Source organism: Euprymna scolopes, chromosome 2, assembly GCF_053919585.1.
Source record: "Euprymna scolopes isolate OS-2025 chromosome 2, ASM5391958v1, whole genome shotgun sequence".
In the NCBI taxonomy this organism is placed as follows: Eukaryota; Metazoa; Mollusca; class Cephalopoda; order Sepiida; family Sepiolidae; genus Euprymna; species Euprymna scolopes.
The window spans coordinates 106,164,199-106,177,763 of record NC_136483.1 but is presented as its reverse complement, the minus strand read 5'-3'; the positions used below and the strand labels follow the sequence as shown (position 1 = coordinate 106,177,763).

At 35.3% G+C, this 13,565-nt stretch overlaps 1 protein-coding gene across 1 annotated transcript in view; it reads left to right on the top strand.

Moving 5' to 3' along the window:
* The first annotated feature begins 8,644 nt into the window (after positions 1-8,644).
* LOC145293997 (dynein axonemal heavy chain 10-like) overlaps positions 8,645-13,565 on the top strand; it is a 345,710-nt gene continuing 340,789 nt past the window's right edge. The window contains exon 1 of the mRNA XM_080140914.1: positions 8,645-8,990. Coding sequence (XP_079997040.1) covers positions 8,774-8,990 — 217 coding nt within the window. The 5' untranslated portion in view covers positions 8,645-8,773. The remainder of the gene's footprint in view (positions 8,991-13,565) is intronic.

Here is a 13,565-nt window from a genome sequence, read left to right as displayed (position 1 = left end):
TTGAGACACCAGGATCAGAAAGTTGGATTGAGAAGTCCGACCCCCCCCCCCACCCCGCGAGGAGGGGCACTCTGGTCTACAAAATATGCCTGAACAGCCCCGTCGTCATTCCTTGGTAAAAGTACCTCAGGCGATTAGCAATAAACTAACCCCTTCTCAAAAAAAAAAAAAAAAAAAAAAAAAAAAAAAGGTAAAGCCTGGGAGGGTGGACTCATTAGAGCTGAGGAGAAAACCATATATCGGCCTGACAACAAAAAAAGCCATTGGCGAACTCAAGAATTCATAATTCTATAACTGAGAGAATTAACTAGACACTAGCAAATATTAATAAATTAATAATTTAAAAAAAAAAAAAAAACCTGTACGATCAATGAAAAATTGTTTGTTTTTTGTTTGTTTAATTTTTTTTTTTTTCCTAAGCGTATTAAGAATGCATTCTCTCTTTTTGGATGCGTCAACGCTCAGCTCAGCTGAACGTGCGATGAAACAGTTCATTCATGCGTTTGTAGAATTACTACTGCTCACATTTGCATGCTTTCCTTGACCCACTTTTCCTGCTTCAATGTTTTGTTTCATCATTATTATTATTTTATTAAACTGAATGCGTGTGTACAGACAGTAGGTACCTCCAACGCGCGCCACAGTTTTAACCCCCCCCCCGCTGTATGTAACTGTAATTTAATTTTATCATCCTAACTTTTTTGCCATATAAAAGAAGAAGCTTCAAATAAACTGCTCATATTAAAAAAAAAAAAAAATTACAGTATACAAAAATAATGATAATGCGAGACAAATCATGTTTACATTATCGACACTTTAAAACAACGTTCCTATGTAGTGACGTTTTTGAAGCAGTAGACATACGGCGTTTCAAAATCGAGCAAAAATCAAATAATCGTCATATTTTCCTGAAATTTTTGATAGTTATTCATTATTAAATAAACTTACATAATAAAACTAAATTTCGGTATATATAAGAGGAAATATTTTTGGGGGATGTACTACCCCCCCCTATTTCATGTTATGAAAACTAAGCAAAATAAATGTAGGTCGATAAAAATTTCAACATTTTTTTAAAGCTGAAAAAGTCAAATAATTAAAAAATAGTTTTTTATATATTTATAAAATCTCGTTATTTATTTCACTTACCTTAAAAGTTATAAATAAAATTGGATATAAAATCAATATTATTATGTTCAAAATAACTAAATAAACACCTTTTCTTGATAAATTTTTTTCTTGCTAATATAATTTTTTTAATTACAACAACAAAAAAAAACATAATTCTAAAGAATAATTATTTTTTAGAAGCTTTAAATGATATTAAATTCAAATATTACGCGATATGAAGTTTAAACAAATTTTTTTATAACAGGTTTCCAGTATTAAAAAAATATATTCATATAACGGAATATATGACTCTTGAGATAATAAAAATTACAAATCCAAAATCGACCTAAAAAAATTCGTTTTGATTTAATTATTTAAAATGATAGAGGGTGATCTGGCGCTCCCCCCCTAAAAGTACGAACGCCTGTAAGCAACACTATCTTTAGATACATAAGTGTCCATAAAAGACGTTAAAATTAATTTAATTTTATTAATTCTCGTCTGTGTAGTTTGTTAAAAAAAAGTCCATTTGTTTTACAATGTAAATATGAAAATCCGATAGCAAAATAAATAAATAAAACGTTACTTCCATTAACACTTATAGCGCCAATGCTCATCCATAGTAAACACACAAAATGATAGCGTTGATGTTATTGTGTAAAACACTGACGTTTTACACACAGCTTTGGTGGTGCCTAGTGTATAGTGGCTAACTACGCAAAGTAACCATCATAGGTTAAATCCTATTTCGGTCACCCAAATTATCTAGAATGAAACAGGTTTCCACATTTAATCCCAAACAACTTATTTTTACTTAAACCTAAACAACTTGTTTTACTTCAAAAAAAAAAAAAAAAAAAAAAAAAAGAAAAAATACCGTGCTGAAATAATAATGTTATTTAGAACCATTCTTAATATAGGGTGAAGTGGTCTGTTTTTTTTTTTTTTAATTATTCTATACTTTCACCTAACAATCTAGACAAAAGCTACTGTAAAAATTGACTTTAATGTGAAAACTCTATTAAAATAATGGCATGGTTCGTAAACTGCACAAACACCAACAATTTTTTTTTAATTAATCTAAAAATACTACATTATATACGTGCAACGCCAAATGACAATTAGGCCGGAAAAATATAGTCGCCATCTTTATAAAAAAAAATTGAGAAAGAGGCTGGCTAAGGAAGAACGACAAACTTACGTTTATAACCCTGTAGAAAAGAGATATTATGTCAAACAGGTAAATTAATGACAAAGTCTTAACATATATATTTCGCCTTTAATTTACGTCCAAAAAAAACAACAAAAAAAAAACATTTGACGTCAAATGTTAGGAAACAGTCCCATGCTGCTGGTGAGTTTGACGGGAACCATTTACAGCAGGATAGCTTTTGTTGGCATCTTTAATCCAACTTGTTTAAAGGCGGAAAAAACTATGTAGGGAATTTCCACACATAGGTTTTGCCCCTGGCAGAATGAAAGAAAAACAATCAGAAATTACAACAGGCTCACCTTTTAAACTTCAATGTAAATTTTATTAAAGCAAAAAGATCCAAGTTGTAAAAGATGTGTCATCTTTAGCTATCTGCCAAACTGGGCCGGTAACACCCGGAAAGGGTAATAGTTCATCTTTGATAAAAGCTGGGTTCAAAATCCGTCGACGAAGAACGCTGCACAGGTTGAAGAGTTGAGTGATATCTTCCAAGATGGTTACTGCAAGTTGGGTAGCCTCGAGGAGTCCACTGTAGATAACTGTCCAAATGACAGACAAATGATAGGTCAAACTGTAGACCTTAATTACGTCTCTGACAGACATTATATTGTAATGATAAAAGTCAATTGATTCACAGAGCACAGCGGCATGCGATAATATATAAATCGCCCAATATAAGGGCATTAGTGTTTGCGAATGATGATAACATTTCACCCCCCCCCATTAGGGCGTAAACCATCTCAATGAAACAAAGTGATTTGAGGCTACAAGCCACTAGTGAGAATTCAATCTTTCATTCTAACCCGTATCTGTATCGAATCTGATGATCTTAAAGGATAAATTTGGCACCAAGCACATTCTCGGCAATTAGTAAATAACAAGCAATCTGAATGGTTCAAACAAAATCTTGAGTGGACAAACCGACCAATGAGGAGCCTGCTTATTTCTGCAGAATTTCTAACAACTATAAGTAATGCAACGAAGTAATACACCCCATGCAGTGTTTTTGTTAGATAATAGAGCAAATCACTCCACGTAGAAAGATAGAAAGAAAATGATCCAGGAAATTTTTGCTGCTACAATCCTTTCCTTTAACTAGAGCATTAGGTACCTCCAACGCGCAACACAGATTTACCCCGCCCCATATGTAACACGATGTAACTGTAATTTAATATTATCATCATAACTTTTATACCATCTAAAATACAAAAATAATGAAAATGCGAGACTAAAATCGTGTTTGCATTATCGACGCCTTAAAACAATGTTCCTATGTAGTGACCATTTTGTAACTGTAGAAAAATCTAGCAAAAATCAACTAATAGTCAGATTTTCACCACATCAAAAAAACACCCTTTTGTTCAACCCAAACAAGACTTTTTGCCATTGAAGCTTAAGGAAGGTAGGAGCAAGAGTTATGTGGGAGTGGGAGGATCTCAATAGGCAGCAAGATTTTTTGTTCACATTGCATTTCAATTTCTGCATGCGTGTATGGTTGGAGAAACAGGGAGCAGAATGGAAATTCCAAAACTAACAGTATGAGGAAAGAAGCGACCAAAGTAGAAAATTATCTGGTATCTAGGGACTTTTACAGTGAAGGGGTGGGAATTTGCAGATCAGAGTATTTACATTGGAGGGTATAAGTGCAGTAAGTTTGTTGGCGCACATTTCATCAAAGTAATTGCAAAACAAGCACGGGGATGCAACAGAAGCTGGAGCTTGACAGCAGTGCGAAACCTATTACGTTATAATCCCTTTTTACACCCTGTCCAAGAGGGAGAACATAGTGGTTGGTGCACCAGCCTACATGCGGCAACATGAAACTGAACAAATGATTACGAAAATGGCTGGAGTGGCCTCCGGGCCTTGATAAGCAGTGACCACCAAATAATAAAAAAAATCAAATAATATTATAGGAATGTGAGTTCTTTGCTTTTTTTGCAGAATTCCAGGTTCCATTATCATTCGAAATTCAAAGTCAAAATATTTAATTTCAAGTAAAACCAATATCTACTTAATTGTCATGCCACAGTAATGAACATATCCAAAAATTACGAAAAAACAATAAGGTAGGAAATTAATTATTAATGGAAACAGTTTCCATAGACAATTTAGCAAAATTAAGCTTTGGCTAAATTGTTCAAAGATACTCAGTTTTCAGAAAATATTTACCCCCTTTTTGTTACAATTAGAACTCTCCATTTTTTATTTATTTATTTATTTTTTTGCAAAACTATTTTCATTAATAATTGATTTTCTATCTTATCGTTTTTTGTAATTTTTGGATATGTTCATTACTGTGACATGACAATTAAGTAGATTCCATTGGTTTTACCTGAAATTCAATATTTCGATTTTTGAATTTCGCTATCATAATGAAGTAGAACCGATTCCACATTTTTTTTTAATCCAGAAAAAGCAGATTTCCGCTTACATCACTATCGTCTTCTGTAGATGTGAGTTCTCAGTCATTTTATAGAAATCTACTTTTTAATTTTTTTTTTTTTTTTTGATAATAAGTAAAAGTTGATTTTCCCCTCTAAAAACAGTTCTCCCTGAAAACTGTAAATGTTAAGTTTTTTTCATAATTTCTCTGCGCTATCGTTATATTCATGACAGGTGCCCAACTGAGTTTCTGTCTATGGTCAACACCCTCCCATTCCCGCCCCCACTGTAGAACATTTGCAGCAAACACTTGTCTAGCTACAACAACTGCTAACAACTCCCTTATTATCTGTCTCTGCCTAAATCTAAACGTAAATTCCATGAGCAAATCTTTCTATTAGAACTGCTCGTCTGTGGAATACAATACAGTGGGGCTGCTTTCCAGCTAACTATAACATGGCAGTTTTCAAGTCTAATGTGAACAAGCTCCTGTCGAGTCATTCTCTTAAATAAACGAACACTAACCAAGTTCTACCATTATCGATAATCATGGCGTTGTCTCACCGGCCACCTAACACTCATTAACCTTTATCCTCGGGTGACCATTGGGCCTTAAAAAACGATGCAAAAAAAAAAAAAAAAAAAAAAAAAAAAAAGAACAAAAACCTCCAGGCATAAACGAATAGTGATCTACCTCTCGGATTAAGGGTTAGTGGTAATGTAAGTCAATAAACCGATATCTTTGATTGATAAAGTCTGCTAAGTGAAAGTACCAAAACAAAGTTTGAAATAACAAAACTCACAAATTATCTCGAAATGTTTAAAACTACATAAATCAATAGAATATTCAATTTTCTATTGTTTGGTAACAGTTATTATATATATATATATATATATATATATATATATATATATATATATATTTACACAGTGATCACCACTTATCAAGGCCCGGAAGCCACTCAGGGATAGGGGTTATTGCAAGTACATTACGTTAGTGTGGAGATTTGATGAAGTGTTTAATTAAGGGGGCGGTTCATTAGGAATTTGTTAACATTGGACTTGAAGACATCCAAGTTGTAGTCCGGAGGGAAGCAGGCAGACGGAACAGAGTTCCACAGGTGTGCAGTTCTAAGAAAGAAGCTTTGTTCATGGAATCCGCGTTTTGATTTAGGCACAGATATAGAGTGGGAGAAATTTTTCGCAGTGGATTCAGCTAGACGGGTGTTTTTCGTGAAAGATTGGCGAGGGGGGAAATATATATATATATATATATATATATATATATATATACTAGCAAAAGTACCTGTCGTTGACTGGGTTCAAAAACAGCCTACAGAAAATGGACTCTGATTTATGAAAGTATGATGGGTTTTAAATTTGGGTCGAATTTGGGGGTATCAAAACCAAAGCAAAATATGATGAAAGTAAAAATAAAATACATAAACCCCATAATTTATTATACCATACCTGTTCACACTGAAACAATTATCACAATATTCTGTGGATCTATATTTAAAAACCTTGTTAAACTTTGTGACATATTTCCATTCTATGGAGGTCAGGTGCGAACGAACACCAAATAATTTTATTATACCATATTTCTTCAAACAGAATTATCAAAGTATACTTACACAGATAGATATGAAAAGTCTTTATTAAAGTTTGTGCCTATTTCCATTCTATGGAGGCCAGGTGCGAACGCAGACCCCACAATTTTATTATACCATCCCTATTTAAGTTAAAACGTACTTATCAAAGTATTCTTATGTATATCTATATCAAAAACACTTGTAAACGTTTTTGTTTTAATTTTTAATTTTTTTATTTTCATACTTTGTGGACCAGGCGCGAACACAGACCTCACAATTTTAATGAACCACTGTTCTGCCAGATCAAACATACCCATTCCTGTGCCTCGATACATCTTCTATCATTATATGTAATCAGTTTTTTTTAAATAGTCAACCATATAGGAGCCTATTCGTGACCAGACACACACACACAGACATTCAGCTTTATATTATAGATATATATATATATATTAGGTTGGAGCAAAAATAATGTTTTTTAACGTCCAACTATATATACAACATTATTTTTACACCAACCTATATTTGTTTTTTCTCTCCTTTTTCGTTGTTAACTATACTATACTCTACTTTTACTGCAATACTATTTAAAGCAAGGGTCGGCAACCTGCAAAAACTATGGGCTGGATTTGGCACGAGAAGGCATTTTGACCAGCCGGCAAGCTTGATTACCTATGACTATTTTTAACATGAGAGACGAGGCTTTTGAATTCAACAAAAAGCCTACTCCTATCTTCCTCTGATCCAGAATTTGAATATTAAGATCGCAAAAACACAATAAAAACCCAACCACCTCTATTTCTGAGTAAAACATGAAACACACATTGAGAGCTAAATTAACTGATCAACCAGCGACACACATTAGGCGGGGAAAAGCTTCAAAGGGACAATGTTGTCTCAGTCAGTTTTCCATTTCATGCCTCATGAATGTATGGATGTTACAGCATGTGTACGTATGTAAGTGTATATGTTTGAAACTATTTGTATTGGTAAGTATTTGCATATGTATTTCGTGTGTGTGTGTGTGTGTGTGTGTGTGTGTGTGTGTGTGTGTGTGTGGAACAATTTTCAATAACAGTTTCAAACATACACATCATAATTTCATCCATTTCACCTTGGTTGACTTTTTTTTTTCACTTTGAAGTATTTTAACGTTGCTTGAGGAAAAGTAATTTTCGTTAATTGCTTTTTTTCTTTTTTTTTTTTTTTTTTTTTTTATCTCGGAACGCAAAATTTAGATTACACCATAATGGCTTCCAACATTAGTAACCTATAACAATAGATTTTTTTTCACTAAAAACATAGTAGCAGTTGTTCTACTCAATGAATTTTCGTAATTTTTGGATATATTACTATTTTCGATATGACAATAAAGTACGTAATATTGTTTTTGCTTAAAAGAATATATTTTTACAAAATCGATCGGTCGACTCTATCTTAACAAGCATCCAATATTATTTACAAGAAATCAATCAGCATTTAAAACAAGTTTACTTATTGGTACTTGTCCAAATCCATCCCTCCCTTAGGAAAAAAAAAAAAATAAATAAAATAAAAATAAACAAACAAAAATAACGAAAAATCTGTATGATGTGCGTAACCGTGACGGAAAGAAAATATTGTATTCTAAAAATTACAAATTCATCGAATAGTTTTATTTCAAAATAAGAAAATTAAATTTTATGCCTAACCGAGGAGCGACTGTCTCGCGACGCCATTTTGAAAACAGTTTCAAGAAACACGGAAGATAACTCAACATAATCCGAATGCCTACAAATTCTCATTAATCGCTTAAAAATACTTTATTTAGAAAAGTAAAACGACTTGATCAATTAATTGACATGATTTTTTGAAGTGGGTGAAAATGTAAAAAAAAAAAAAAAAAAAAAAAAATTCCGTCACAGATACGTTCATAGTTTTCTTTTTCTTTTTCTTTTTCTTTTTTTAATATAGTGTGAATTCTGGACAAGCACCTTGTTATTTTCGTTTAAAACCGTTTTTTTTTTAATTAAAAGTAATAATCATAAATTTGATTAAACGTAATAATAATAAACGTATGAAACAAATAGCTTAACCACGACCAACGTAGATTATGGCTTAACGCGTCCGCTGTTACCATAGCAACCATAGCAACCATAAAGCGTTATTATTCCAACTGCTTTGCAAAATATGTCGTGTCGGACATGGGATAGACGAACCCCCTTTAAACGTTGTTTTATGCCAGAAATAATGATTTTATGAAATATATTCTATTGTTTACTAGCTGTTTTACCCGGCGTTACTCAGTGGAGACTGGAGAGAGAAAGGGAAAATATTAATGTGCGTTATCAAAGTTACGTATAGGCGAGAAACACAAACATTCTAAACCTCGACTTTAACACAATTCCTTTTGTTTCAATTCATAAATCCGATTAAAAATAAATAAAAATAAAACAACAACAATAATAATTAAGAAAAAGAAGAAAAAAAAACTATGGACGACTTAAGGATAGAATGGATTCGGGATCGCGTTTACGAAGCCCTTGATATTAGCGATCGTGAAGTTTTTGAAGAATTCCTGGAAAGAGATGAAGAATCGGCGGAAATTCAATTAGCCAGGTTCTTAAATGAAGAACCCCAGGAAGGCAAAACCTCGTTGATATTCTACAAGGTGATTGTGGAAGAAGAGAGGGAGTTTGAAGTCGAAGTTGGTAAGTCAACTTTTTTTTTTTTTTTTTTTTTTTTGTATTCACCGACATAAATTATTTTAAAGGAAATTCTTGTTTGATATGGTACTTTCCATGCTAAGAACTTTCCATGCTAAGAACTTAGGTGTGACCTTCTCCAAGTGACGTTACTTCTAGTAACAGTACTAAACTGGATAGTCTACCAGACCAGATGAATTCTTATACTCGAATCTGCCAAGACTAAGAGATCACAAGAAAGATATACTATAACATGCGTAGAACTGCATCCTAGACTGGTTAGACTTGACTGGTTTGATTTACGTGCGCAAAAGCATATATAGGAGAGTTCCAGAATGTTCCAGACTATTTGTTGTATCGCTATGCATGAAGCGTAACGTAGTTCTTTATCACCAGTGTGCGAACGGGCAAATCACAATGTTGTGTCTTTACATGTACTTCAAACGTGTGCATGTTGAAAGCGGTGAATGCTATTAAAATGTCTCTTCCAAAGATTTGTTCTGGCCATATATAGTTGCCGCTACACACACTTTACCTATCCATTTGGGATCCACTTATGAAAATGCCCTCTGGTGGTAAGTCTGTAATTGTGTTGACAAAGGGAGATAATGCTACAAGTCGATAACCTGCCATCTTTACATGACCATCACAACTCTGATGCCATTCCCATTAGACCCCTCTTCTGTTTGTAATATCATACACCCAAAATATTAGCAACAAAGTATATCGTAATTTACTTGTACAATATTCTATTAGTGATAACTAGGGCTATGACAACAGCATATTCTTTTCCTTGTTTTGATTCTGAGCTATATATCCATTGATATCTTATATGTTTTTATATAGAGTGATGTGGTTCTCGGTTGATTAATTGTGTCTACCTGTGTCGGATATGTATTCGAGAGTCAAAATAATGAAAAGAATATGCTGTTGTCATAGCCCTAGTATAACAGGGGAGAAATTGAAAGCTTAGTAGACACTATCATTGGGTATCTAAGGTCTTTCTGTACAGGGCTTTATCAGGACAATCTGGAATGAGGATACTTTCCTGACAAGTAAACACTGACTAAATATTTAAAAATAACATTGTATTCGAAACCCAGATAAGATCCTTTCAACATGGTGACACACTGGTCCATATTGGGAATATTGCACCTTCTCCAAGTGACGTTACTTCTAGTAACAGTGCTAAACTGAATAGTCCACCAGACCAGATGAATTCTTATACTCGAATCTGCCAAGACTAAGAGACCACAAGAAATATACTATAACAGTAAATTTGCTAATTGGAGAAAGACGAAGTTTAGTGTTCTTCACTTACTTGTGCTAACTCAACGTTTAAGAGGTAGATTGATTGGACACACATATACATACGTATCTCATATAAAAATCAAGTGTTAGGAAGGGGCCGTTTGATTTCTGAGAACTTACTAAAGTAAAAAAAAATAATAATGTAATCATGAGATGAATAAGGTTTGCTATTCTGGTTGTACTCCGAACACTGATTTTTTAAGCTACTATGCACATCCGTGTCCCATTGAGGCACTGGCATTACCTCTATTCTACTTTGACAAATTTATTGAGTTCAGAAAATTTTACAATAATTTTGAAATAATCATAAAATAAATTAGGCACAAGGTCATTCAAAAGTGTGGGAAGGAGGAGGGGGGGGTCTATGGTAATCTTTGTCATTGTACCTAATATTTGTCTAATATTTTCCAAGCTAAAATCCTCAATCACCATGATCCCACATTTATTCCAAGGGTCGTCTTACTTGCCACATTGTTTTTTTTAATTTTTATTTTTTTTTAATAAGTATATATATATAAATAAATCGTTTTTATTAAAAAAAGTAATTCGATTTTATTGTGGAGTGGAGAAAAACAAAAAAATGAAAAAAAAAAAAGAGAAAAAAAATGAAGTGAGGGAGTAAGTGATATGCTTCTAAGATGAATGCAATTTGGAGAAAGTCAGGGATGAAAAGAAAAATTGGGTAGTAGGCATCTGTTAGGTTTCCTATTGGGAAGAGGCGGGGGGGTATTCACTTGACTAGCTAAGAAACTAAAAGGCTTATCTTGGGTGCCGTGTGTGCCATGCTCAAGCAGGGAACACACACTCAAACTAGACTCTTCTGCATACACGCACAATTACTACTTTTATCTTCTTTCAAAAACCATCAAGCATAATCTTTTTCTATCACATCTGATCTTGACCTTCATTTGGTGTTTGAAGAACGTGATCAAATCCTGATCAGCGAAAGATTCAACCCCTCGGTTCTCATTCAGTCGCTACAGCCAAGATTGCGAGAAACACCATCCATTTCTCCCTGTCCTATAGCAACCCAACATTGTGAATGACATAGGATACGTTCAGTGGGCAAGGATGTGTGGGATTGATACAAGCTGTCACCTCATTGACATACCCCCAGTTCCACCAGAGTTTGCTGCATTCAAAGAAAGCATGTTTTGGCGTTTCTTCTGCTAGAGTCCTGCAACGGAGACACTCAGGTGAATCCTCTAATCTGCAACTGTTTAGTACAGCATTGAGGAGTAATGCGTTTCAGGCCAATCACTTGGTCAAGAAAAATTCAGAGTTATTGAGATGACTTGAATCTAGTACCCAACTCGACTGGGAGCAGATCTCCTCCTCCGACAACCCTAACCGTTTGATGAGCAAGTTGTCAGCAGTCCCCCCCCCTGTCACTAGCCCTTATGGAGTTTCTTCCTAGAAGTTAGAGAAATGTTGCTGGACCTTGAAAGCGTCTTGAGCATGACTCGGCACTCTTCAAGGAACTGTGTATCACTCTTCTGCCTACGACCAAATGATAGGGGATGAGGTTGGAAAAAGGGCTACTGATTGCAGATTGCCATGTAGATTCCTCCATCAATGTTTGACTCAGAAAAGCCAACCTCTCGGTGTCTCGATAACATGCCAAGTCGAACATTCCCAAGCTTTCTTCACACTCACATTGAACACAAACCTGTCTGTGAACTCAATACTGCTTCCTGTCCCAAAGAAGTGAAGACAGGAGGCGCTGGATGGCCTTTAAGGTATTTTGCAAGCACAGCCAGTTGGTACAGGGTGAAAGGAAAAATATAAGTGGTGCATGCCCCCATTCTACTCTTTAAGGGGTTTCCTTCGAAGCCAAGAATTGACTGATGCTTCGACCTTTGACTATACTTCAGACTCATTCTTTTCAAGCAGAAGTTCTGGTCTGAACCATATGCCACGGATTCAAACTAGGCCTCCAACCGCAGTGATGTCAACAACAAATGCAAAATCTCTGGCTGATGTTCCACCAGGCAGAGCGATTCCGCAAAGGGCTAAACTTTCCCCCCCACCCAGGCCTTAATTTGCGAAGTTGCAGCTCCAACACAAGGACGTAAAGCAGATTCAATAGGATCTTGGCCAAAATCTTTAACTCTGTGTTTAACAGATTTAGTGGCCTGTAGTTGTCCAGTTCTTCCTCACCATGTCTTTCTCTCTTCCTCAGCAATTTGATCCATCCCTTTGGTCACTTGACCCGGGATAGGATCCTTGTCAAACCAATGGTTAAACACATCCATGGGAATCGGTATAAACATGTGCAACAGCACCAAATACAGTTCGTTGGGCAGACCATCAAGGTCTGATGATTTGTTGCAGCTGACCTGCTTCATTGCAGTCAAGACCTCTCACTCTGTCATCCTATCCTGCCTTCAAAACTAACCATTCTAGCCTCTTCAAACCAGAGAGAATTGGTCAAATAATCACCAAAGTCTTATACAAGGAGACCAGGTTTTTGTGTAAATCGCTCCTTGAAATGCTCCCAAAATCCCTTACAGATTTCCCGAGGCAATCCCAAGGTTCATCCATCTGAGTGCTTGACACTTCCAATATATCTATTCGAACCACATCTAGAAACCTTCTTACGCTCATCTTCATCAGAGTTTACTGCTTCATTGGACACTTTTCTTAACCTAGCCCTTACTACTTGGCTTTCGTAACACTTGCTAGCTTCATGCTGAAGGTCCTATGTAGCTAGTTCTTGACTAACAGTATCTCCCTCGCCCAACACCCGGGCTTGTTTCTCTTCTAGCTGCTTCTTCATCCTAGCCTTATCTAGTGTGAGACACTAAGCGTATTTGATGGAAAAGTTCCTAATGTTAGTTTTTAGACTAACCCACCACTCACTCCTGGTAACCATCCCCACTAAAGCCTTTTGTATAAATAGTGCTAGGTTTTCCTGGAAGTCTTGTATCTCCAGCAAGGAGGTATTCAACTTCCAGCACCCGGCTAGTTTAGGCCTATTCCCTAATTTCAAACAGACCATAACTAGTTTATGGTTCATTTGACGTAATCAGGTGAGCATTGGGGCATGATAAACAATCCATGTCGCCTCTTCTAACATCATATCCAAATATGTATTTGGGTATGAATGAACGCTACTGGGCCACATCCAAATCTCCCACCTCTGGTTGTTTGACACAAAACCTGTCTACCAAATTGCATGTAGCCATCAGGTCAGCCAGACTGGTCTCACACCTCTCCGTCTCTCTAGCTCCCCCTCCTACTTTGTCTATTCTAGGGCCAAGGATTGCG